General features: G+C 49.4%; 1 protein-coding gene, 1 non-coding gene and 1 pseudogene across 4 annotated transcripts in view; all 3 read left to right on the plus strand.

The window, feature by feature from the left end:
- The window catches only part of DLG5 (discs large MAGUK scaffold protein 5), a 135,695-nt gene extending 126,727 nt beyond the window's left edge, over positions 1–8,968 (plus strand). For all 3 annotated transcript variants that reach the window (XM_009245435.4, XM_024253245.3, XM_063727599.1), the window contains 5 exons: positions 3,146–3,289; positions 3,552–3,679; positions 4,783–4,892; positions 5,624–5,733; positions 7,213–8,968. In XM_009245435.4, the coding sequence (XP_009243710.4) occupies positions 3,146–3,289; positions 3,552–3,679; positions 4,783–4,892; positions 5,624–5,733; positions 7,213–7,316 (596 nt within the window). In that variant the 3' untranslated portion in view covers positions 7,317–8,968. The remainder of the gene's footprint in view (positions 1–3,145; positions 3,290–3,551; positions 3,680–4,782; positions 4,893–5,623; positions 5,734–7,212) is intronic.
- Positions 8,969–11,651: 2,683 nt separating this feature from the next.
- LOC134762052 (inosine-5'-monophosphate dehydrogenase 1-like) lies at positions 11,652–20,029 on the plus strand (annotated as a pseudogene).
- Positions 20,030–22,570: 2,541 nt separating this feature from the next.
- Positions 22,571–22,675, plus strand: LOC112135259 (U6 spliceosomal RNA). The gene has a single exon (XR_002916565.1). It is a non-coding gene; the product is annotated as a U6 spliceosomal RNA (small nuclear RNA).
- The last annotated feature ends 4,603 nt before the right edge of the window (positions 22,676–27,278 follow it).

Genomic DNA, 27,278 nt, shown 5'->3' on the forward strand with positions numbered 1-27,278 from the left:
CAGGAGGCTGAGGCTGGAGATCACCTAAGCCCAGGAGTTCAGTGCTGCAATGAGCTATGATTGTGCCACTCCTCTTCAGCCTGGCAACAAAGCAAGAGCATATCTCAAAAACAAAAACAAACCAAAAAACCAATACCACAGACTAGGTGACTTATATAACAAGAATTCATTTTCTCACAGTTCTTGAGGTTGGAAATCCAAGACCTGGGTGCCAGTGTGGTTGGTTCTGGTGAGGGCTGTCATCCTGCCTTGTACGCGGCTGCCTCCTTGCTGTGTCCTCACATGTTGGAGACAGAGAGATCTCTGATGTCTCTTCCTCTTAAAAAGCCACAGTTCTATCAGATTAGGGCCTTGCTCTTCTGACCTCATTTAACTTACCTCCTGAAGGCTCCGTCTCCAAATGTAGTCACATTGGGGCTTAGGGCTTCAACATATAAATGTTGAGGGGACATAGTTCAGTCCACAGCACCTTTTAAAGAAAGCCATTGCAGTATGGTCTAAGGTTGGAACCGCCAAGACCATGCCTTTGCTCTGCCCTGATTAGCTGTGACCTTGGATAGGCTGTTTTTCTTCTCCAGTTGGAGTCAGTGACTCATAAGATGCTGTCTAGTCTTACAATTCTGTAATTATGAGGACATCTGACAAAGAAGATTGTCAGGGAGGAACAGGAATCTCCTAAATTGGTACCCCACAGTGTGGAATGTTAATAGTCATTAAGGGAGAATATGGTTTTTTTTAACCATTAACATTTTAATGTATTTCTTACCAGTTTTTTACTTAATACAACAAAACTGGGATTACACTGCATTATACTGTTTTCATCCAGGTATTTCCACTATCATATTGTTAGCATCTTCCCATCTCAGTAATATTCTTCCAAACCATTCTTTTAAGCACTATATTGAATTCCACCCTACAGCGACTGTGCCATAATTTGAGAATATGATTCTTATACCAGTAAATGGAGGGAATGGTGACGTAGTGTCCATCAGCAGGGAAGTGGATAAGTCGATCCAGAGTAAGTGTTAATGGGATGCCCAAAAGGAGCAGAGAGGCCCACGACGAATCACCAGGGATGCCTCCCAGAAACACAGCCCCGGACAAGGAGCGAGTTATAAAGTATCCACAGACACACTTAAACAATATATATTCTAGGTTTTCTTTAGCATATAAAAATCAGTTTATAAGAAGAACTAGGATACACTTCCAGCTCATAATAGTGGTTACCTTCAAGGAGGCCAGTGGGGACTGGGGTTGGGGAAGGGGTATCAGAGAGGAGTGCTGGCCTTATCCATGAGGTTCAGATTTGTTACAGAAAGGATTTGTTTATGTAAACTCCTTTCGGAGGAAGTTCTTTGCCCTTGACTCCTCCTCAGAGCCTTCACTCAGAACCACATGGGGTTCTAAGGTGGTGATTGTGACCACCAAACCCTCCTCCAGTTTTAAACAACAGAGCTGCTGGTCACCAGGTTAGGAAGTGCTGTGTAAAAGACTGTGTGGATGTTTGTAGATAATGATCAGTTTTATTATTTTATTTATTTTTATTGAGATCTAGTCTTGCTCTGTTGCCCAGGCTGGAGTACAGTGGTGCAGTCTTGGCTCACTGCAACCTCTGCCTCCTGGGTTCAAGTGATTGTTGTGCTTCAGCCTCCCGAGTAGCTGGGATTACAGGTGTGCTCCAGCACACCCGGCTAATTTTTGTATTTTTAGTAGAGACGGGGTCTTGCCTTATTGGCCAGGCTGGTCTCAAACTCCTGACCTCAAGCGATCCACCTGCCTCAGCCTCCCAAAGTGCTGGGATTACAGACATGAGCCACCATGCCCAGCAGTGATCACTTCTAAAAAACACACACACAGGGACAGGGCAAGAGAAGAGGCGAGACTTTACTTACTCCCCCTGAGTTTGCCCACAGGTTGGTCTTCATGGAGCCTGCTGCTGCAGCTGGCACTGTGCTTGTGTTCTCCTGAACCTTCTGCCTCCTGGTCCCCGTGCCTGCTCTGCAGTCACTCCTTGCTCTGCATATGCGTACAGATCCCTCCAGGCCAAGCCTGTCATGGACCCTTTCTCCCAAGCCTGCTGTCATCTTGTGCTCTGCCCTCCCTGTCACCTCCATACTCACCCTCTTGCCCTGCTCTTTCTGGAGACACCACTCTCATCCCACTTCCCTCCTGGGCCTGCCCAAGTGGTCTTTTTCACCCTGTCATCCAGCTGCAGTGTCTACTGAAGCCTGCCACTCCTGGAATTGCCAGGCAGCTCTTGCGTGCTGTCTTGCTGTTCATGTGTTGCTCTGTTGTGACTCTAGTTAAAGTGTGAGCTTTTTAATGGCAGGAACTCTGTGTTCTATTTATTATGTTTCTGATATTCCAGCACAGTGACTTATACCAGGGAGACGCCAGGAAGATCTTGCTGGGTTTTAGATCGTGTCTCTCTGCAAGGACTTTATTCATTTGGTGCAAGGGGAGGTTTACTGCATGTATCAACTGGGATAGTGGTTTGACTGCTTTAACTGAAACCAAGTAACAGTGACTTAAGCATAATGGGCAGTTTATTTCTCTATCATGTACAAGTCTGAGCTGTGGTTGATGTGGGAGAGGCATTGCGTTCTGAGGATCATCCAGGACCCAGGTCCCTTCCATCTTGTGCCTCTGCTATTTCTTAAGGGTTATCCTCAACTGCATGGCCAGAGCTGGTTCACAGCACTCACCCGTTCTAGCCGTGCAGATGGGGGAGGCCTCACCTCTGTCACTGGGCAGGTCTGGGTTACACTGACCACACCTTCCTGGGGAGTGGGAGCTTTACCTGCCAAACCCCAGAGGCTGCCTTGCCAGAGAGCAGAGGAGAATGGAGATGGGGCAGGGGAAGCAGGCGTCGACCCACGAGGAAAAATCAGAGCAGAAGGAAGCTCTGGGATGAGTGGTTGAGACCAGCTGCCTCTGGTGTTCACAGAGGGCATGGGGGGTGCTCATGCTGGACTCCAGGGGTGATGATGCCCGGTTGTGCCCGGGACATGAGATTTTCAGTGCTGAAGCTGGGGGAGTCCCAGGCAAACCAGAGTGGGCAAAGTCAGGGAGCGGGGTTCCCCAGCCCCACTCAGGTCCTCCACTCCAAGCTGGGTCCATGATGCTGCTGCTCTCTCTCCCTCAGATTCGGTGAGCCTGGCCTATCAGCGGGTCCAGAAGGTGGACTGCACTGCTCTGAGGCCTGTCCTGATTCTGGGGCCTTTGCTGGACGTGGTGAAGGAGATACTGGTGAATGAGGCTCCTGGCAAGTTCTGCAGATGTCCCCTTGGTAAGGGGCACGGGGCACCCTCTGTGCCTACTGGGCTCTTTGTCTCTATGTCCCTGTCTGCCTGCCTGCCCAGCTGTGCACAGTGGGCGGCAGTACCGGGGGGCGGATTTCACAGTGTTCCAGAAGCCTCCTGACATGGGTCAGATTCATGCACGGCAGGACTGGGTTACTGACAGCTGCTGAGCAGTGTTCTTCCCCTGCTCCCTCTGCTGGGCCTCAGCAGGGCCTGGGGCTCCCTGATTCCTGCGTCTGTGCTTTGCAGAGGTGATGAAGGCCTCCCAGCAGGCCATTGAGCGGGGTGTCAAAGATTGCCTGTTTGTCGACTATAAGCGGAGAAGCGGCCATTTCGATGTGACCACTGTGGCGTCAATAAAGGAGATCACAGAAAAGGTACCCAGGGCTTCAGTCTGAGGATTAGGCACCCAGTATTAGACCCCCTGTGCACAGGTCTAGGCCCCTGGTCCATGATCCTCTGCCCCAGCGGTTCAGACCTTCAGTGAGCCCACCGTGTTGTGTTAGTCTGAGTTCACCTGTGCCTGGGATTGCCCTCATGGCTGCTGTGTGTTTCTGTAAGCACATCCCTTGGCGGAGGTGGAGGAGTTCCCCTGTGTAGGTGCCGCCCCGTCTCCCTCTCTGGCGGGTGGGGGGAGTTTCATCTCTGATGAGAGTATTGAGCTCTGCAGAAAGGCCTCTCACAGGGCATTCCAGAACAGGGTCCCCAAATGCATGTGCCGAAGAATTTCACATGCACCTTCTGGGGACAGGAACGTGCCTTCCCTCAGGGTCCCTGCCCCTAAAAGGGCTATGTCTCTTGGTGCCTTAGAACATCCTAGGCAGCACGAGGGCGGGGATGTCTGTGGGGAGTGCTGGCGGGGCAAACACTCAGAGTCCCAGGACACAGCCTCTCCTTGGGCTCCATTTCTCCAGGCTGCTCAGCTCGCTCGCTGGGCTTTGCTTTCCTTCTCTGTTAGATGAAGGTGTTGGCTTCTCATTGCTGAAAGTGGGCAACTCTAGTGGGGGAGAACGCCCTGGTGGAGCATCTGGGGGTCGGGAGTGCACGGGCCTGCACTCCACCTGGAGGCCTGGGACTACAGACATGACAGACATACTTCAGTCCCAGCCACACAAAGGCTCACCAGACTCTGGCTCTTCATTCGCTCAGTCTGGCAAAAATAAGGCTTCAGAGGCCAGGGTGGGGCAGGGCTTTCAGAAGGTCCCTGTATCTGGGCAAAGGCGGGAAAGGAAGTTTGGAGTTGGGCTGGCCAGCACCCCCAGCCCCCTAAGCCCTGGCTCCCCGCCTTGGCCTTCCTCACAGCGAGTGGGGTTTGTTGGGGGTTTCGTGGGTATGGTTTCCCCATGGTGCACTGTGTGGCTTTACTGCCTTGTTTGTGGATAGAGCCCTGTGAGGTGAGGTGGGTCCTGCTGGTGGCAGGACAGGCGGCTGGCTGCCCCTCATTGCCCGCCAGGGCTCACTCTGCACCCCCTACCCCCAGAACCGACACTGCCTCCTGGACATTGCTCCACACGCTATTGAGCGGCTCCACCACATGCACATCTACCCCATTGTCATCTTCATCCACTACAAGAGCGCCAAGCACATCAAGTAGGTAACTGGCCCCCTGGGCTCCGCTGGGGCCTTGTCACAGGTGGGGCTGGGAGCCCAAGTAGGGAGCAGGGTGTGTTGGGGTGGGGGGTTGAGGAATGAGAGATGGGCCTATGGGTCTTGAAATAGGCAGTACGTGTAGAAAATGACCCTTCCCTCTCAGCCCTGTCCCCCACTCAGAGGTGGTGTCAGCCAAGTGCAGCCCCTTCCCCGCGCCCCTCTGCCATTTGGGTGCTGCCGCTGTTTTTTGGGCATGGCCAGCTTGGTCTGCACAGCTCCCCTCTCCTGCCCCAGCCCGCTTTCCTCTCTACGTGCTGCTTAGGAGCAGGGGAGGAGCCAGTGGCCTGGGCACAGTGCCACACAGCCCCGAGCTGGCTCATGACTGAGGAGCCGTTGCCTTCGCTGAGCTTTGGCTCCTGTGCTGTTTGGGCCAAGGGCTCGCCAAGACCCTGCTCCATTTTGCCTTTCTGTGCTGCTGAGCTTCTGGGACCTGCGCTGGGGGCTGCCGGTGCATCTGTTCCAAGTGCGTGTGCTGGGGGGCCCTCCTTCCCCCATCTGCCCAGAGCTCCCCCAACAGCCTGCAGGCTGTTGTGCTTCATGTGAGGAGCACATGGGGCCTCCCCCCACAGCCTACTCCTGCCTCGATGGGGCCCCTGTTAGCCTGGACAGAGGAAGGAAAGAGGGCCTGGAGGAGGCTCAATGCTCAGCCTGGTGTCCGGCTGTCCCCACAGGGAGCAGAGAGACCCCATCTACCTGAGGGACAAGGTGACTCAGAGGCATTCCAAAGAGCAGTTTGAGGCGGCACAGAAGGTTGAGCAGGAGTATAGCAGGTACTTCACAGGTAGGTGTGCGTGGGCCTGGAGTGGGGAGCAGGCAGCAGGGAAGGAAGCAGAGGGTTCCCAAGGCTGTTTTCTTAGCTGTGGAGAAGCCCGCGCTTTCTACATGCTCCCAAGTGCTGTCATGAGTACGTTCCTGACAAGTCAGGTGTTCAGATTGCAGTCCCTGGCCAACGTCAGGATTCTTACAGGTTGAATGTTAAGCTCACCGATCTTGGCCTCAGGTCCTGCCTGGCTTGCCTGCTCATTTTCACATATGCAGTGATGGGTCTGTCTCATAGCACCGGTGCCGTTTAGTGCAGCCACAGTGTCCCCAGGCAGGGCGGGGACTGGAGCAGCCCCCAGTGTGCCAGCAGTGTGGGCAGCGGAGGCTAGGGGCCCATCTGTCCCTAGCACTCTCCAGGGCAGTCCCATTTTGCAGTGGGATTTGGCAAACCCCCCTCCAAAAACAAAACAAAACAAAACAAAACAAAAAATGCTGTCCCCTTACCATCTCTGGTCTTCAAAGTGAAACAAACTCAGTGAAGTGTGGTTCTAGTTTACCTTCTGGCCTTCAGCCTCTTTGGGAAAGTCTGTCATTTGCAGGGTATTAGCATTTGCAGTCACAGAGGGTAGGACAGGGATTCTAATTGCATTGTGGAGAGTGTTATGATCTAGTCCAGGGACCTGGGCTTGGTGCCCGTGTGTGTGTAGGTATGTGCATGTGCAGGTGTGCATGCCTCTGTGTGTGTGTGTGTGTGTGTGTGTGTGTGTATGTGTGTGAACTTTCATTTCCAATCCCTCACAGACTGGTATTTAGCCAAATACACTGACAATTCCTAGAGAGATGAAAATTTAGAACTCTAAATCTTGCAAAAGGTAAGCTCTGTTTTTTTCTTGTTAGATTCAACAGACATAAAATTACGACGTCCCTTTTCCATAGCAGTCTCTAAACACTCACTGTCAATTTCTGAGCGTGCCTTGTTGCAGTAGGGGCTTGGTTTGTGTCCAGGTGCTGTTATGTGGAGCACACTGGAGTACCCCTGGCCTGGTGTCTATAGGCCCCTGTGTCAAACTCCTATAGTACAGGGCTGGCCCAAGTTGGAGTCATCATCTTGCTGTGACTCTCCTCTTGGCCATGAGCTATCTGGCTCCTTAAACTTGTCGTTTCCTGCAGAATCCTGCTAATGATTAGACCACCGCCACATGTCCTCCAAACTTCTTTCTGATGCCCTGGGATTCCCCCAAACCATCGCAAACCCAACCCAGGGTGTTAACTGCAGTGGGGTGGGCAGTTTACATATGAGTGATCAACTCAAGAGGGGCAATTTTCTTTCCCAATTTCTTGCTGGTGAAGGAGAGAGTCAGGTGGGGATGGAGCAGAGTGCCAAGGAGCACAAAGCAGACAGCCACACAGTAGAAAGAGTGCAAGCTGTACTGCGTTGCCTCCAACCTGGGGTCTTACTCCGAGCTGAATGACATGTGTCTGGGGGGCTCTTTTGCAGGGGTCATCCAGGGAGGAGCCCTGTCAAGCATTTGCACTCAGATCTTGGCAATGGTCAATCAAGAACAAAATAAAGTCCTGTGGATTCCAGCCTGCCCGCTCTAGGAGAATGCTGTGCTGTGGATGACTGCAGCTGGACGCCTGAGGGGACGCCGGGCTCAGCTCTTTTCTAGCAACTGAAATTAGAAGTCTGTCCGTCTATGAACATGCAGGGGAAGGATCCGGAACCAGGACCCAGAAGCACCTCCTTTGTAGACAGAGGGCCACGGCTGCATGCGATCCAGGCCCAGGCCCACACACTCTGCCCGTGTCACACGTGTGCTTTAACACAAAACAGATAACACTAAAGACGGGTTCAGCACCCACCTTTCTTTAGCCAGCTGATCAGAGATGCTGCAAAGAGTACCTTTCGGATCACTCGTTTACAAGCCTTTTCTAAGTATTTGGTGGTTTATGTTTACTTGAACGGCTCCATGTTGCCGGTGCCCAGCCTCTGCCCCCTCTGTCAACCCCCTGTCGCTTTGGTATTGGTTTCATTCCCGTCTTCAGCAAAACGACCTTGGAACCTCAATGGGGGCTGCTTTGCTTTGGGAGGTTCTTGTTGGTGGGACCAGAGCTTTGACAAACCTCCTGCTCCTTGGTGGCACCTCTCCTGGAAGGACGTCACAACTCCAGGTGCTCAGACTGCCTGTGGCAGCAGAACCAGTGCCTTTGGCATTTTCCTCCCACACTGGGGAAGGTGACTTTGGCGTTCTTACAAACTCGTCTCTCGGCCTTTCTCTCCTGCCTTCCACAGCCTCCCGTTTCTCCTCCATCTGTGCTTATTACTTGAGCACTGTGTCTGCTCCGTGAGAGCTGCGTGGGCAGGGCTGCAGTGGGGTCCAGGTGGTGTTCAGCTGTGCTGATGCCTGCCATTGGGTCCTCCTTAGGCTCTGTAAGTCGTGGCAGCCTTCATCAGTGCAATGTTTGCAGGGTAATTCTTAAACTTTTTAGAGGGTGGCAGGTACATCAGTTCTTTTTGATATGAAAACATTCATGTTTCAGACATTGAATTGAGAGCTTTTAGGGGAAGCATAATGGTTATTGTTGTCACTATCAACAGTCTAAAAAGAAAAACAGGTCTTTTTAATCTTGGTTACAGCACTCACGGCATGCACCTTACTCAATGTGGGTGTCTTCGTTTGGGGGCTTTTTTTTTTTTTATTGCACTTCTGAGGCTGGATATGTCTGGCTGAAGATTTGATGTGGTTCCTCCTTAAGCTGTGCGTCTTGTTAATAATAGGTACTGTACTGGGCTCTGTGTAAGTGTCATGGGGTAGGACCTATATTTTAATACTGTTCCTAACATTTCATTTTACTAGCGAGAAATCTTTGATTTCATTTTATTCTTTGTAATTCTAGACACTAGATTGTAGTTTAGCCATAACTGATGTTTTTTAAAAAGGGATATATTTTCTTGCACAGTTGTTCAAAAAAAAGACAAGTTTCAGTCCTCAATGCTGTCCTTTGTTTTACAGGTACAAGTTTTCTAGCTCAGACAAACTATGAAAAACTGTAGACTATTCTCAAGGTATTAACTCGCAGACCCTCTGGGGGTAGGGGCTGTTTTCTAAGTTGTAGGCAGAGTGGGACTGAGATGGTACAGTGTGCACAGACAGGTACTGAGCTGACAGACTGGGATTTTCTGTACTAAAATGTTACTTTGTATCAAAAGTTAAACAGGCTTTAGTACAACAAATAAAGGTCAATTTCTGTAAGGCTGTGCTTGAAGATGCGAATTTTTAATCTCTTCCTAGTAGGTCAGCTTTCCTGTATTTCTAAACTTGAGACAGCTTCTCCTCTGCAGCACGTAGCTGGAGTTGGCTGATGTGTAGGTTCTTTCTGGCTCACATGACAATTCGCAGTCCCTGCTACCCGCTGCATCAGCCTCTCTCTCACTCCTTCCTCCCCTTCCCTGCCACCCATCTGTCCATTGTGGCATGAGCTGGTGACTGCAGCCAGGCTGCCCATCTGTGTGAGACCCAGAGCCTGCTCTCTGGCCCTCACATTCAATTCTGCAGGCTTGGGAAAAGCAAAAGGGAGTGAGCTGAGTGCTCTGGGCAGCATTCTCAGTCAGGGCCCTGTCTGGGGCCCCCGGCTGGGAACGGCCCCACCTGCTTGGGGGCTGCTTTGTGGTACCTGACAGCATCACACTGGGAGATCACCCAGCATTGCTGGACTCCCAGAACAGCCCACGTGGGCCTGAACTCCGTGTTGCAGTGTGATGAGGAAGTTGGGAGGCTGGGCCTTTAGCTGCAGGAAGGCAGGTTGAGGCAGAGCAGAACCCTCCTTTCTCTGATCCTTCTTCTTGGAGGGGCTTGGGGGCAGAATGTTCTCCAGAAGTCTCACTCACACTGCACTGGTGGCCAGGCTGGTGGGGGCAGACTGGTGTGGATGCCTCCCTCATCATTTCCTCCTGGGTAAAGTTCCACCGTGGCCCTGCAGTCTTGATCTCACCTGTGGCTACGGGGTGTCACAGAGCTGTGCGGAGCTCTGGTAGTTGCAGTGGGCCCTTGTGTCCGTAGGGATAGGGCCTGCCTGTGTCTTCTTGACAGCCCACAGCCTGCACCATCCTCAGAGTGGGCAGCAGTGCCATGGATTTTTATTTTTTTTTTTGAGACGGAGTTTCGCTCTCATTGCCCAGTCCAGAGTGCAATGGCGTGCTCTCGGCTCACTGCAGCCTCTACCTGCTGGGTTCAAGTGATTCTCCTGCCTTAGCCTCCTGAGTAGCTGGGATTACAGGGATGCGCCACCACGCCTGGCTAATTTTGTATTTTTAGTAGAGACGGGGTTTCTCCATGTTGGTCAGGTCGGTCTCAAACTCCCGACCTCAGGTGATCTGCCTGCCTCGGCCTCCCAAAGTGCTGGGATCACAGGCATGAGCCACTGCTCCTGGCCTAACACGATCGATTTTAAGTCACTGGCTAGGCAGATGGGGGTGTAGGGGTTGGGGCGGTGGCTGCTGGTTTTAGGGCTGGTTTCTTTCACAGAGCTCAGATGTGATGCCAAACCTTCACAGTTGCACTTATGCCATTGTGATTTTATTTTCTTCTTTCGATTTTTCTGTAATTTCCAGATTTTCTACAGGTACCTTGGTTTTCTTTTATAATTACAAGGGGGGAAAAATCCTATGTCTTTTTCAGGTGGAAGGCAGTTAAATCACTGAGATTGCTCTTTCTGGACACGCTGGGTCCTTGCAGGGCAGCCCCGAGACATGCTGTCAAGCAGCCCTAAGAGGATTTGTACCCCGGTGGGTTAGAGGCTTATTTACCCCACATGGAAACCATGCTGGGGGGCGGGGTTGTGGGCACAGCCAAATGGGCCTCCTCCTGGAGGTGGTGTCTGTCTCACACTGGCTCAGATCATTCTGGAAAGGCAGAGCAGATTTTCAACTGCAGCCATGAGACCAAGAAATTGAATACGAGATGACCTCTGCGGCCCCTTTCCATGCTAACAGCTATGATTCTGTGATTTGGGTGGGCAACAGGACTCAAATGGAGCTTGACTTTGCTCCTGGCCTAGCAAAGGCTGTGGGAAACCCCAGCTTCAAGGCAGGAGGAGATCTCATGCTTAGGCACGGACGCTGAACGGCTCTGGAGTAGAAGCCGAGCACCAGCCAGAAGCCTCAGGCCTTTCTTTCCAGCCAAGACAAAGCTTTGAGGCTCAGCAGTGGGCTAACTAGAGGCTTGGGGAAGCCGAGCTGCCACCTCCTGTGGGGTTGATGAGACACAGGGCCACAAGGGTCATGATGTCAAGGATGAAGAGAAACGTGAAGTACAGGAAGGGATGCAGAGTGAACATAAACCGCAGACAAGGGTGCATGTGCTGGCGTGGGAATGGTGGACCTCTCAGTGGATGGGGGCTCCAGGGTAGGCGGGCCTTCTGTACTGCCCCCTTCTGCTACTTTTCTGGCATGTGGGTTCCCTCAGACTTCTTTTGTCTGTCCATACTCTTTCATTTGCTCTCCCTTTGTAGAATATAGTCTCTGGCCTCCTAATGGTTCCCCTTTAGTTCTCCCTATTACTATGTGTTTTTATCTTTTTTTTCCCCCAACTGTGAAAGATGTCATACATAGAGAAGAGCATATCCAATATAAGTGTATAGTTTTGTTATTAAGTAGAGATGGGATCTTGCTATGTTGCCCAGGCTGGTCTTGAACTCCTGGGCTCAAACAATCCTCCCACCTTAGCCTCCCCAAGTGCTGGGATTACAGGCATGAGCCACCGTGCCTGGCCATAAATGTATAGTTTAAAGAGTAAAATGGATAGTGTTTCCATCTTTAAGGAACAAAACACTACTACTACCTTAGAAGCACTCGTATGTCTTCACCCAGTTGAATGCCCCACCCTGTCTACCAAAGTAAGTGCTAGCCTGACCTGTAGTTAATAATTTCCTTGCTCTTCACATATTGTTCAGTTTTAAAAACTTTGAGCATCAAGCACAGATTAGCTGTGTGGGGAAAGCACAGTGTTTCCAATGTTGAATGAAGTCTGCTGGAGAACGTAACGTGATCTCAAGGTCAGAGTGGACCTCAGCTTCCCGAAGAATTTACAAGGGGCCCTTCTGGGGAAGCCAGGGAGCAGCAAGTCTTGATTGAGTCCTGGGTGTAACAGGGCTGCCACCATCAGGGCCTGTGGCCACACTATCCATGGACCAGACCGTGATCATCTGGCAAGAATGTGGATGGAGGGTGCCGGCTGCTGGGTTCTGTTTTTGTAGTCCCCACAGCTGACCTTTCGATTTCAGGAGGATGTCAAAGCCGAGCACTGCTGTGGGATGGAGTGAGGATCTGCAGCTGATCTGGAGGGCAGGAAGCTTCTCCATCATGTCAAGGTAAGCCGAGTAGAAAGAATGTGAATGGGATCACCCGGGTGACCTGTCCTCAGCTGAGCTGCGGGAAGCCCGCAGGGATCTTGGTGCTAACGGCTCCTGACGTGTCTGTCCTGAATCCTTGCTCCAGACCAGAATCACTGCCCTCGGGGTCTGGTGCCAGCTCTCATCTTGACATCTCTCCTCTATTTTGCTGAGAATCTCCTGGGAATGTTGACTTCTTCTTTTGATTTTCCTGTCCTCCTCTCCTTCGATGGATCTGTTTCCTGTGAGGAAACACTTGAGGAGAAAGGCTTAGCCTCGGATCTGAGTTCTTAATCCACAGGAGGGTCACTGGGTTTATCTTCTCCTATGTATCATCATCTTGAACAGGGCTGGATGAAGTAAAACTAGCAAAGTCTGGCCAGGCGCGATGGCTCACGCCTGTAATCCCAGCACTTTGGGAGGCTGAGGCGGGCGGATCATGAGGTCAAGAGATCAAGACTATCCTGATTAACACGGTGCAACCCTGTCTTTACTAAAATTCCAAAAATTTAGCCGGGTGTGGTGGCAGGGGCCTGTAGTCCCAGCTACTCGGGAGGCTGAGGCAGGAGAATGGTGTGAACCTGGGAGGTGGAGCTTGCAGTGAGCCGAGATCGTGCACTGCACTCCAGCCTGGGCAACAGAGCGAGATTCCATCTCAAAAACAAAAACAAAAAACAAAGAAACTAGCAAAGTCTGTGTTCATCCTTGTGTGTGGATTGGTATGTATGGGTTGGGAGGCTGGAGGCTGGGGTGGACACACAGACCCAGAGAGCCAAAACAGCAAGGGCTGTGAGCACCTGCTGCAGGCTACTTCCGTGTTCTTTCTGGAGCTTCAGTTATTTATGTGTTGGGGATCCTGGACAGTTCCCTCATTTTCTCTTCTCTTCTTTTCTCTTTTTCTTTTTTTTTTTTTTGAGACAGGATCTTATTCTGTCACCCAGGCTGGAGTGCAAAGGTGCAATCATAGCTCCCTGTAGCCTCCAACTCCTGGGCTCAAGCGATCCTCCCACCTCAGCCTCCCAAGTAGCTAGGACTACAGGTACACGCCACCAAGCCCAGACAATTTTTAAATTTTTTGTAGAAATGGGTCTCACTGTGTTGTCCAGGCTGGTCTCAAACTCCTGGCCTCATGATTCTCCCATCTTGGCCTCCCAAAGTGTTGGGATTACAGGCGTGAGCCCCTGGGTCGTCTGGCCAGCTCCCTCATTTTTTGGTTGCTCCAGTGTCGTTTTGTCATTTTACTCTTATTTTGTGGCGATTCACTCAACTTTCATCCTTCAGTCCCTTCTCGAGTTTTTCAGTTTTGCTAACAAGTTTTTAATTTCCAAGAACTCTTTTATATCCTCCTGTACTTGTTTCATGAATACAATATCTTATCTGAGGGTAGTATTTTTTTCTTCATCCCACATAATTCCAATTCCTCTAAGGTTTTTTTTTTTTTTGCCTTGGTCTTGGTTTTGCACATTAGAGGTTTTAACTTCAGGTGTCAGGTAATCACTGGGTGTCGACTAATGATGAAGCCTGGGAAATGTAAAAGTCCAGATCAAATGAGTGAGAGTGCGGTCTTTTGAGTCTTTTGAGTTTCACTGTAGGATGGTCTGGCTGGGCTGTTCACTGGGGAAGCACAGCAGTGCTCTCTTTAGGTCTTCAGAGATTTGCCAGATTACCCCAAGGGGCCCTTCCTATGTGATGGGAAGGATCGGCCTGGCCGCATTTTCCAGCCCAGTAGGAGAAGAAGGCTAGGACTCTTTGCACTCAGCATTCAGCATGACAGCATATGATCTCTTTATCCTTTTGTTTTCAGTGTGGCACCCGTTCTCTGGATCCGTGCTGGCATCCCCTAGTTCCAAACCTCTCTTATACTCTCTAGAGAATAACCTCCTCGCTTCAGCCATGTTGAGGAAAAGGCTGTAGCTCTGTAGCTTGGAAACTAGGAATGGGTTTCTCACCCAGCTTTTACCCATTCCGTACTTAAGCCTCCCCTCCACCCCAACTTCCATGGGGTAACAACGCCACAGTTCTGTGTATTTAAAGATTCTTAGCATTTTCTTCTGCTGGTTTTGGGTGTGGTATTCTCAGGTCTGCTAAGGAATTTGCCACTGGTCTCTCTGCTTTTCAACTTCTAAAATGATTTTGTGGTTGTTGCCCCTCTGCTTTCTCTGTATTTCTAAATTAATGCCCTTTTAAAAGAAATTCTTTTACTATATTTACTGTTTTGTAGTAGGATTTTAATAGAGGAGGAAAATTAAGTTTATGTATCAATCTGTGATTTCTTAACCCCAAAGTAAGGTTTTTCTTTGCTATTATTTTACTGTCATTTATTGGAGTCTTGAATGGCCTAAAATGTATACCTTATTCCTTCTAACAGCAGCATCCCCTTCTAATTTTTGGGTGTGTTGGCCAGGCTTTAATTAGAGAGGAAGAACCAGTGTTTTTCATATATATACAAATTTGTTAAAGGAATTGGCTTATAAGATTGTGGGTGCTGGCTAAGCAAGTCCAGAATCAGGGAGGTCATGGGCACAGACCACAACTATTGTCTATGGGCAGTCAGGAGAGAAGAGAATGAGCAGAATGGAACTCCACAGGCACAAGTACAGCAGACGCCACTGCCCATGGGTGGAATTTCTTTTCTTTTTCAGGGAAGCTTCAACTTTTAAGGCCTTTTTAGGCTTCTGCTTTTAAAGCTTTTCAACTGATTGAATCAGGCTCACCCAGATCTTTCAGGATACTCTTTTTTTTTTTTTTGAGACGGAGTCTCACTCTGTCGCGCAGGCTGGAGTGCAGAGATTGGGCTCACTGCAAGCTCCGCCTCTGGGGTTCATGCCATTCTCCTGCCTCAGCCTCCCAAGTAGCTGGGACTACAGACACCTGCCACCACGCCCGGCTAATTTTTTGTATTTTTCAGTAGAGACAGGTTTCACCGTGTTAGCCAGGATGGTCTCGGTCTCCTGACCTCATGATCCTCCCAAAGTGCTGGGATTACAGGCGTGAGCCACCGCGCCCGGCCCAGGATACTCTTAATATCCATCACATCTGCAAAATACCTTCACAGCAGCACCTAGCTTAAATAACTAGGGACTGTCACTGAGCCAACTTGACATGTACACACACACACATACACACACATCATCACAGTGGGTTTACCAGTAAATTTCTTCACTAGTTTCCCATAACTGGGCATTTTGATTACATTCTTGTTGTTACTGTTATTTGTGTTCATAGACTTACTTAACATTATACTTACAGAAGCTTCTGTGGGGAGTTTTTAGTTTATAGATAAGGACATCAGGACTGTCAGTTACAGTAAACTGCCTAAGCTGTTCTCTTATGCTGTGTACCATTAAGAATAAAAGAAAATTTGTTTTTTTTCTGAATTGCTGTCACAGATGTGGTGTGCTCTGAGGAAGCTTAGGAACATCTAAGCTACTTTAATGTACTCTCACTTAAGTCATTTAAAGATGGGCAGAGGTGCTGAGAACTAAGTAAATATGACAATAAGAAGTGGGAATGGCAGGGCCTTAGGTGCCCACCTGCAGACTAGAGTGCTGTGTGGGGCCAGGCTGTGCCCCGAGCACATGTAGGGTGTGTGGCCGGTATCTGACACATGTAGAACACAGAGTGGAGCAGAACAGAATCAAAAAGCTGCTTCACCTTCAGCAACAATACATGCTGGTGTTGCTTTTCCATAGAAATAAAAAGTGATAAATCTAAAATTACATGATATTTTGCTGTAAATAACAGCTCATTTTTATTAAGGTTATCTGCTAATAATAGAATGAAGATAAAATACATTTAACCTTTGTATTTTACAAGTTTAAGTTTTTCTTGATGTTTGGTAACCAGTTTTTGCATTTTTGTGTTTGAGATATATTAAATATTTACTTTTCTTAATATATTGTATAATTTCTAAATAATTCCTCTTGTTCTTAAAAACCAATGTACTTTTTCAAATTGCATTTTTCATAACACCCTAAATACTTATTACTTAGTAAAAATAGTAAGTATTTTTAAGGGCTGCAAGATTTGGACTCAGCAGGTGATTCCAGGGGGCTGCTGCTTGAGGGAATCTTCATTTGTGATGAACACAATTGTTTGTTTAAAACCAAAAATCTCAAGAGATGAATCTGAAAGATGTGTGTCCATGTACATATCCTTGAAGATCAGAAGGCAGGTTCCTTATTTCAGGTTAAAGCATAGATAATTGGTCCTTAGAAATGGAACCAATCAAAATGTCTACAAATGCAGAAGACCATGAGAGGGAATCCTACCAGGAGAACATCTTTGGGTCCCCTCAGGCTCCTCACTCCAGTTACCCCAACAACTGGAGAAGAAAGTCGCAGGTATTGGGGAACAATGCCAAAGCAATGCTTGATCCTGGCTGGAGCCAGTTCTTCTGTCCTGTACCACTGGGCTTGATTTTCCTGTGTGGTGTAATAGATGGATTATATGGTACTGTCAATGTTGCTAGTATTAAGAGGTTAGAGTTACCGCTTATAACCCAGCTCCCTGGTCAGCAAAATCCTGTGCAATATCTACGCTGCCTGGGAAGGGAGCTCGGGATGACAAGCCAACTGCGGATGAAGTTGTGTCAATATCCAAATGTGTTCCTGATGATACGTTCTTCTGTGCTGTTGTTGGATCTGCAGAAGATCATTGCCAGTGCTGATCAGGTTCAGAGGTTTAAAGCCTTCATGCTGTCTATTCACAAGTGGGAATGGCATCATTATAACATCATTCTAGAACCCAGGGACAGAACTAGCTGAGCAGTCAAGATGGTGGCCGCACATGCCCAGGTGACAAAAGCCAACACAGACCAGTGTATGGATGGGACAATTGTAATCCCTATAGGCAGCAGCAGAGATCCAGCCATTCCTGGCTGCAGTGAAAGAGATTAAAAAGGCTCTTGGAAAGTTTGACCTGTGCCCAGATGCCACCTGGTACCCTACGAGGATTCAACTCTCATCCAAGAGGTTTCCTAGTCATTCCACAGCAGCCAGTTGGTGGAACAAGAAATGCACAACATCATGTGCTGGGCTCCAAGCCCTGGAAAGGAGAGCAGGAACTATAATCACGATACTTTGTGCTTGTCACTGCACCAGCCTGCATGGTCAAGCATGTGGGCATCCCCTAGGGGACACAGTGCCCTCAAGCTTATTAGATAGCTAGATATGACAACTGAACCATTTTGTGGGGGATGAATTCAGGGATGAAAAACAGAGGCCCACAGGGGGCATGGTACATGTCCCCACAGTGGGGAGCCAGCCCATCTGTGGGAACTGCTGGCAGAAAACATTCCTCTTCCAAAACTGCGGGCCTCAGATGACCCCCAGGACCAGGTGGAGACCTGACTTCTTGATTGCATGAAGGATCTCGCAGGCCACACCTCCGAGCCTGGTTGACACAGGTGAATAAAGGACTGGATGATTTCAGTGGGTGGGACTGAAAACCTCTTTGGCTTGGAAGACCGCTCTCTGGAAGGATTTGGTGTTCAGACCTTCCTGGGGCATTTTTTTTTTTCCAAAAGTAGAGGGGATATAAAAACATTTACACTGAGAGCCCCTGTTCCCAGCCTGCCCGGCCCACAGCGGCAGTGTGCCTGCGGCAGGTGTCCACTCGGGTGTTTATGTCGGGTCGTGGGGTGTCACGGCAGCCTGGCAGACTACCTGATCAGCAGCAGCACCAGCTAAGTGCCTGAGGACGGGCTCACCGCGCAGCAGCTCTTCACCAGCACCAACGGCCTCACCTACAGTGACTTCCTGATTCTCCCAGGATTCATAGACTTCATAGCTGATGATGAGGTAGACCTGACCTCAGCCCTGACCTGCAAGGGCTGAAGACGCCACTGATCTCCTCCCTTATGGGCACTGACAGAGGCTGATGTGGCAATCGGGATGGCTCTGATGGGAGGTATTGGTTTCATTCACCACAACTGCACCCCAGAGTTCCAGGCCAACGAGGTGCAGAAGGTCAAGAAGTTTGAACAGGGCTTCATCATGGACCCCGTGGTGCTGAGCCCCTCGCACACCGTGGGTGATGTGCTGGAGGCCAAGATGCTGCATGGCTTCTCTGGTATCCCCCTCACTGAGACAGGCACCATGGGCAGCAAGCTGGTGGGCATCGTCACCTCCCGAGACATCAACTTTCTTGCTGAGAAGGACCACACCACCTTCCTCAGTGAGGTGATGATGCCAACGATGGAACTGGTGGTGGCTGACGTTGAAAGGCGTGACGTTGAAAGAGGCAAATGAGATCCTGCAGCATAGCAAGAAAGGGAAGCTGCCTATCGTCAGTGATCACGATGAGCTGGTGGCCATCATTGCCTGCACTGACCTGAAGAAGAATCGAGACTACCCTCTGGCCTCCAAGGATTCCCACAAACAGCTGCTGTGCAGGGCAGCTGTGGGCACCCGTGAGGATGACAAATACCACCTGGACCTACTCACCCAGGCGGGCATCAACGTCATAGTCTTGGACTCGTCCCAAGGGAACTTGGTGTATCAGATCACCATGGTGCATTACATCAAACAGAAGTACCCCCACCTCCAGGTGATTGCGGGGAACGTGGTGACAGCAGCCCAGGCCAAGAACCTGATTGACGCTGGTGTGGACGGGCTGCACGTGAGCATGGGCTACGGCTCCATCTGCATCACCCAGGAAGTGATGGCCTGCGGTTGGCCCCAGGGCACTGCTGTGTACAAGGTGGCCGAGTATGCCCAGTGCTTTGGTGTGCCCATCATAGTTGATGGCGGCATCCAGACCGTGGGGCACGTGGTCAAGGCCCTGGCCCTTGGAGCCTCCACAGTGATGATGGGCTTCTGCTGGCCACCACCACGGAGACACCCGGTGAGTACTTCTTCTTAGAAAGGGTGCAGCTCAAGAAGTACCAGGGCATGGGCTCACTGGATGCCATGGAGAAGAGCAGCAGCAGCCAGAAATGATACTTCAGCGAGGGGGATAAGGTGAAGATCGCACAGGGTGTCTCGGGCTCCATCCAGGACAAAGGGTCCATTCAGAAGTTCTCGCCCTACCTCATAGCGGGCATCCAGCACAGCTGCCAGGATATCGGGGCCCGCAGCCTGTCTGTCCTTCGGTCCATGATGTACTCAGGGGAGCTCAAGTTTGAGAAGCGGACCATGTCAGCCCAGATCAAGGGTGGTGTCCATGGCCTGCACTCTTACGAGAAGCAGCTGTACTGAGGACAGCGGTGGAGGCCGAGGTGGTGGAGGGGGTGCACCCCAGTGTCCACCTTGGGGCACAGTCTCCCTCCATCACTGAGTGGTACACAGATTTGCACTACAGGTTCCCCAGCTTCTTTCCAGGGAGAGAGGAGGGGAGGTCCTGACGGGTCTGCGGCCCTTTGCTTGGCATCCCCTGCAGAGTCAGGACTGCTTCCTGGGCCAGGCTGCCCTGGGAGCCCCCCTGCTCAGCCAGCTGGGCTCTCAGGCCCTGCACCTGCCTCAGGTCTTTCTTGCTGCAGCCTGCTGCAGCCTCCTTCAGCCTGACCCCCACCCCAGGGGCAGGCAACCCCTCCTGGCTTCTTCTCTAGGGCACCTCCCTGCCCCCAGATCCCCAGGAAATGGTGCTCTCCTGGCTCTGCCTCTGGCCCTTCCGGGGTCCTGTCCCCTCAGGCATGTGGCACTTCTGAGCTCCTGACTTAGGCCAAGGGGAGGTCTCTGCCCCCTTCCCCGGCCCTGGGCTACCCTTGGGTCCTGCTCCTCAGGCTACTCCCCTGTCCCTGGCCCTGAGGAGGAGGCTGGTCATGGCCACCTGCCTGTCATTCCTGACTCACCACCGTCCCCAGGTGTGCCATTCCTGCCCTCTCCCTCAGCTGCAGTTGAAGGCTTTAACTTTGCACACTTTGGGATCACAGTTGCGTCAGTGTGTATTAAATAATCAGAATAAATCAAGCAGGTTTCAACGCCTCCAAATATATATCTATATCTATATAGATATATATATAGATATCAGTCTCATGCTACTCTTCATCCCAAAAAGTAACACTATTTTAATGCATTTCTAAATCCCTACTGCTGCTTTCTGCAGATACCAGCTAAATCAAATGTGAATTCATGTTCTCTCCTTCACACCCAGAAGGTAGCATACATAAATGTTCAGTATCTTTATTTTTTTCCACATAACACAGAAAACAGGTGTCGTGACCCTATTGCAGTCACTGCTGTGGTGGCAAATGGACTCGTGAGAGGAGGGGAGTCCGAAAGTGCAGAACTGCCAGGCAAGGAGCCTAGAGGCAGGAGAACGCAAGTCCATGTCAGTAGGGCGAGGGTTCAAAGTGCATCCCGGGGAGCCTGCTTGCCTGGTAAAGGTGCTACCAAAATGTTAACCAGTCCTCGAGAAAGACAGAGAAGACTGGGAGAGGGGTGTCTGTGTATGGGGTGGGGGTGGGGGAGCCCTGGGGCTATGTGAGCTCTTAGCAGAAGAGTTGCAGCCCCTGTCCTGGGAATCACATGTAGTGATTCCTGAGTGTAGAACAGCCATTGTGTATCCTGGGGTCACAGGGAATAGAGATCTTCTCCTGAAATTGGACAAGGAAGAGTGCCTGTCTGGGCTCACCCCCTTGATGCTTATGTAATGTTTTGAGCTTGAAGTGTTGGATGAGACCTTGAGACCTGAAGGGAAGGGAGGAGCTTGGAGGGAGAGACACCAAGTACGTCAAATGTCCTGGGAAGTGAAGAAAGAAATGTATATTGGCCGCCACCAAGAAGAAGATGGAAGGGAGGTTTCCCCTGAGGACTAGGAGTCGTCGGTGGTCCTCTAGTACTGTAGGTGGAGATGCTGCCTTCGGGATTCACTATGGGTGATGACTGGATGGGACCAGAAAGATATAAGGGCTGGACCTCTGTGGTCTTGTGCAGTGTGCACCACCATGGGAATGGGCTCTAATATTTGCAAAACACCTACAATGTGCCAGACATTATACTGGGTGACTTTCCTGTGCTTTTATATGTTTGCCCAGGGTTAAGGTCCTTTATTCTTTTTTTTTTTTAAATGGTCAGTATTTCATTGTGGCATTATTTTATTCAAATTAAAATTAAACTTATTTTTATGGAGATCAATGTAATTAACTACATGTCTAATATAAAGAGCAACAAACCTTGTTATTTTAAAACCACAGAACATTATTTTGATATTTTGAGCCAAACATGCAAAACTTGACTTAAAATTGCATATTTGATGCATTTAAGATAAATTCTAAATGAAAATCTAAATCATGCTTTTATTGTAAATATTAATATAGGCACACGGAAAACATCCAAGCAGTATAAGCAAGGCATGAAGTAAAAAGTCTGAGTCCATCGACAGTGTAAAGGATCTGACTATTACCACCTTAACTGTAATCACACTTCACTTCTGTAATAATTATAGACCACCCAAATGAGAATGAGCAGCAGCTACTTGTTCTCAGCTTGGTATATACCCAGAGAGTCAGCCACAGTCACTTGCCATTGCACACACTCAAAGGCAGTCAGGGGAGTGAGAAAGCTTTATGCTGGGAAAAGGGGAGGCTTCAGGTGAGCCCTGATCAAAGGCTGTTGGCATCTGGAGACTGTGGGTGAGCTAACTAGAAGCAGGGTATCCTATGTGATTGGTTAGGGAAGCATATTTGGCCTTCTCTAGTTGGTCCTACTAAAGGATTTTCAAAGCAGAGGCAAGAATTAGGGAAGCTGGCAGGTATTGATCAAGTCCTGGCCATTTGGGACCAAAGGCTACAGGGGATGTTTGGCTTCCTGGACTGGTTACTGCAGACTGTGGGTCAGAGTTCTGTTTTTGTATATGATCTGCCCATTGTCCATATATTCTAGTAGATCCCATAATGAAACCACCAGATATGAGTTACAACATGAAGTAAGTAAGTACACAGTGTCAACTGGAATGTGTTCTTGCCAAAAATCCTCCACTTGGGTCTTATCAAGGCTTTAAATCCAACTGCTGGTTTATAGGAAGTTTAGGGAATGAAGACGCAATCAGGCAAATCTAAAATGAAGGATATTCTATAAGACAATGACCTGGTCTCTTCAATGCTATGGATTTAAAAAGCGCTGGGGAAGGAGGGCTGGTGGGAGGACTGTTTTAGATTGAAAGAATGTTGAGACTTGAATAACCAAATAAACATTGAAACAGCCCCAGTTTTCTCATAAAACTGAAGCTTGGGCCGGGCGCAGTGGCTCATGCCTGTAATTCTAGCACTTTAGGAGGCCAAGGTGGGTGGATCACCTGAGGTCAGGAGTTCGAGACCAGCCTGGCCCACATGGCGAAACCCCGTCTCTACTGAAAATACAAAAATTAGCTGGGCATGGTGGCATACACCTGTAATCCCAGCTACTTGGGAGGCTGAGGCAGGAGAATCACTTGAACCTGGGAGGTGGAGGTTGCAGTGAGCCAAGATGGTGCCACTTCACTCCAGCCTGGGTGAAAGAATGAAACTCATGTCTCGAAAAAACGAAGTGCTCACTTCGGCAGCACATATTCTAAAATTGGAGCGATACAGAGAAGATTAGCATGGCCCCTGTAAGGATGACACTCAAATTGGTGAAGGGTTCCATATTTAAAAAAACAAAAACAAAAACCTTGAAGCTTGGAAAACTTACATTTGTCTTATCTGAGTTCCTTTCTCGGGAAACCAACCATCGGGCCTCCTGAATGATACTGGGAACTGAGACTTTCCAGATCACTGCCACTGGACAATGAGGTGCACCTGCTCCTTGTTGACCAACTTCTTATCCCTGCCTCATTCCTGTTTTCCCACATGTGGTTACAATGAGATGCTGGACCCCCTTATACTACCGCCTGCTGCCTATTGACCAACTCCTCGTCCCTGCCCCCTCTTCTTTTCCCTTAACCTTAGTTGGTGGGAAGGGACATATTTGAGGCTGGTCTCCCTTCTCTCCGGCTGACATCACTCAAATAAAATCTTCTTCCCTGGCAATACTTGTTGCCACAGTGATTGGCTTTCTGTGTGGTGAGCAACAGGACCTAGACCAAGCCCCTGGTGATCAGCAACATTTGGGAAACAATTGAGATTTTCATATGGACTCAATTATATGGTATTGGGGAATCACTCATTGTGTTAGGGTGTTAATGGCATCTTGTAGGGGAATATGTTGAGGCAATGTAAACTCAACACTTTAAAGATGCAGCATCTGAAGTAATTTCCTCTGAAATGGCTCAGTAAAAAAAAAATTTATAATGCAGTATGGCGAAATGTAGTCTTAGATCTAAGTGGTGAGTACATGGGTTTTCATGACAGAAAAACAGACTAGTCTATGTTTGTACTTTTTATAATCATGTTTAGAGAGGAGTCTACTGTGCTCTATCTTAAATTCTACTTAGTAACTACTGTTGCAGTTTAATGTCTATACGAGCAAAAAATAGTCTTGTATTCCCCTTTCATATTTTTTCCTAAACATAATTATAATCCACCTACTAGATTTTTTCCCTACCCAATGCCATGGAAATTTTCCTGTATCAGACCATGTGGATCTGCTGCATTCTTTTTTATGGCAACACACATAGTATTTATTTGGGAGAATGTACTCACTTATTGGGTATTGATAACTTCATTTTTTGTAGTCTTTCCACTGTTAAAAGCATTATATTACTCTAGTCTCAAAGAAAAAGTGAAGGAGGCATTGAAGGAAATAGGCTGGTTGTTTGCCATAAGAGATAGAACCTAGGATGCTGACCAGGATGGTTGAGAAGGTGGTCAGCCCAGCCCAGAGCTGGTAATCGGAGGGGACTTGAGGGAAGTAGCCAGGTGTGCTCATCCCTCAAGGGACACAGCATGGCCAAGGGAGGTGGGAGCCAGAGGAGAGGGAAAACTGACCATGACTAAGAGCCTCTCCTTAAACTCAGCCAGTTTCAGTGAAGGTCTTGGTTTCTAAAGTTTAGCTGTGAGACATTCTCATTAGGTTTTTTTTCAAAGGGAAGTCGAGGGTTAAAGAAAGAGAGGGAGTCGGCGGCTCTACAGCAATGCAGGTTCTGTGTTCAGCATAAGACCTGCAGAGGTGGGGGACCAGCTTAATGCCAGTGCTCACCGCTGCTTACAGGCTGGGGCAATTATAGCCCTGGGAGGGAGGGATCTTGGGGAGCATGTTGCCTGGGAAAAGGTTGATAACATGTTCCCACGATGAGGTGGTTTGGCCCTTGTTCTGGCTGAATGTGATGTTCTTTGTACTTTTTTACAGCAGAATGTAAGAAAGTCAGGTGGTTGGTCAGGCTGTTTCTCATGGCCCAAACCCCCATGGAATGTTTCACTTTAACTAAGATCTGTGAAATGCAGGGGTATGGGTGGGGGGTGTTTACAGAATGGTTCAGTTTGAACTAACAGTCCTTAGGGCAGGGGCAGCTGCCTTTCCAGCCACCTTATGTCTGCCTGGGCATGTGGACCCTTGGGGTTGTGTCTGTGCTGAGTGGCTAATGCCATGGCTAGAGGCCTGAGATAGCCAGCCTGGCCAATTCCACCTCCAGCAGGCTGGCAGGGTTGCAGCAGCCATTAGGGAAGGGCCAGATAAGGGGTGTGCATGGACCACACTGTGAACGCATGCATGAGTGGCTATGGCCCAGTCAGTGTCCTGCAGACAGGCATCTGTTCTGTTAGGACAATGACACAAATACTTCAAATGTCATCTCACAAGGGGCCCTATCATCCCTTACGCTCATCCCCCAGGGCAGTTAGGAAGGAGAGATGACCCATTTCCAAAGTGGGTACCATTGACTGTGAGAGAGGTAGACTTCTTAAACATCCTTTTAAGGGCTTATTTTCAAGAATTTTTTTTTTTTAAAGAATTCAACCAGAAGTGATTTCTAGAAATAGGCAGGTGGTGTGGTGGCATGGGTGCATTTTCCAAATGTTTTGTCAACAAAGCTGCAGGGTCCTGCTACTTTTGTGTGTAGATCAGAGCCCAAACCAGGATCCTTGCTTGGAGGAGAACCTCCAGAAAAGCCCCTCTTAGCTGTGTCCCTCTGCAAGATAAGTGGGCATCCTCGCCCTGCGAGCTTGGACAAAACTAAAACTCCAAGCTCCCTGGAGACAGGCTGGTTCCGTGTGCATTCCTCCTTGGAGGCCAGCTTCCTCTGGATTTGTTCTTAGGCTTTTGCAGCTGAGGGCCACTGCAAAGAAAGGTTATCCAGGGAGATGACATGGTGGCGAGGGCTCTGGCTGGCCCTGTAGATGAGCCTAAAAGACGAGATTAGAGCAGCTCAGTGTGTGTCCATGACCTCAGTGGGGATCTGAACCATCAAGAAAACCATCCTATTTGTGGGCAAGAATGTCTGTTCTTGTTTGGGATCAGTGGGTCAGCAGCAACACCCTATGGAAGCAGCAGAAGCAATGGCAGCTTACAATTGCGCTGGTTCTTAACTCTCGCCAAGAGAATGGAGAGGTTTGGCCTTTCCCCAGGAGAAACAGGACTGAGCCACCTCTAATGATTCTTGGGACAACTCAAGGGGACTAGGGTGTTCCCAGGAGAGACACTGGGCCTGCTACTAATCTGGAAAGAAGGCCGAGAGTGAATTTAAATGAAATAGAAAATGCATTATCACCCTGAACACAAAAAGCAGCTCCTCTGCCCACACAGAGGTAGGATACAGGCGATCAGATTCCCCACGTTCCTGAGGCTGTCCTTTGGAGGACAGATCACAGATTGAGTTACAAAACTCATCCTACAGCAAATCCTGATGGCAAATCCAGAGACATTTTAGGGGGATAGTGTCACTGGCTTCAAATATCTGTGTGGGCGGAGGATTACCTCGGTGCCGAGGCAAGAGACTGAAGGCACAAACTGTTTCAGTATAATAAAGAAAATAGTTAGAATAAGAATAGTCATAATACAAATTAGATATAGAGATGATCATGAACAATTATCATTATCAACATTAATCATTAGCTTTTAATATTACTCTTTGTTGCATTACTAATATAACCTAGGAATAACCGGTGGGCATAGGGTCAGGTGCTTAAGGGACCTAGGGTCCCTAGGGTCAGGTGAGAAGTGACCTAGAAGGCAAGAGGTGAGCCTTCTGTCACACCCGCATAAGGGCTGCTTGAGGGCTCCTTGGTCAAGTGATAACGCCAGTGTCTGGGAAGGCACCGTTACTTAGCAGACCGTGAAAGGGAGTCTCCTTAGAGGAGTCAGGGAACACTGCTCCACCAGCTTCTTGTGGAAGGCTGGATATTATCCAGGCCTGCCCTCAGTCATCCGGAGGCCTAAACCCCTCCCTGTGGTGCTGTGCTTCAATGGTCACGCTCCTTGTCCACTTTCATGCTCCTCCTGTACTCCTGGTTCCTCTTTGAAGTTTGTAGTAGATAGCGGTATAAGAAATAGTGAAAGTAGTCTTTGATCTTTCTTGTACATGTGAACAGAAAATGCTGTCATATGCTGCCTTCTCTGTCTGCTTTGGCTATCTAAAAGGGAAGGGCCCGCCTATCCTGTAATCACGTGACTTGCTTCACCTTGTCAATCACTTAGAAGATTCACCCTCCTTACCCTGCCCCCTTGTCTTGTATGCAATAAATATCAGCGAGCCCAGCTGTTCGGGACCACTACCGGTCTCCGCGTCTTGATGGTAGTGGTCCCCCGGGCCCAGCTGCTTTCTCTTTATCTCTTTGTCTTCTGCCTTTATTTATTACAATATCTTGTCTCTGCACACGGGGAGAACACCCGCTAAGCCCCGTGGGGCTGGACCCTACATATCTGGACGGCCATCAGGAGCAGGCCCAAGGAAAGACATTCCAGGAGGCAGATTTCTGATCAGTATGGAGAACAGCTTCCCTGGCACTGCACACATTCCGTGGTGCAAGCAGACCCCGGGCCGGGCAAGGCTGGTCCATTAATTGGCTGGGCCACAGGTCCCTGCCACTGCCTCCCTGACCCCAGTCCAATTCCTTGCTGGGTTTTCAGGCTGGAGCTCCACCTACACACAGAACTAATCTGGGGGAGTCACAAAGGGCCTCTGGTCTCCTTCCCCAGATGTTCCTTACTGGCCCTTTCGAGGTAGATAGCCCCTTACCCTGGATGTGAGGTCCTTCCCCTACTCTTTTTGCCCTGCAGTCCTGCTGCCTCCACCCCAGGGCAAGATTGCTTCCTGGGAAGGGAACCCAGGAGAAGGCAGAGTTCAAGTTCTCTTCATTGGCTCCTGGGAATGTATGATTGG

The sequence above is a fragment of the Pongo abelii genome, chromosome 8 (assembly GCF_028885655.2).
Source record: "Pongo abelii isolate AG06213 chromosome 8, NHGRI_mPonAbe1-v2.0_pri, whole genome shotgun sequence".
Taxonomy (NCBI): domain Eukaryota; kingdom Metazoa; phylum Chordata; class Mammalia; order Primates; family Hominidae; genus Pongo; species Pongo abelii.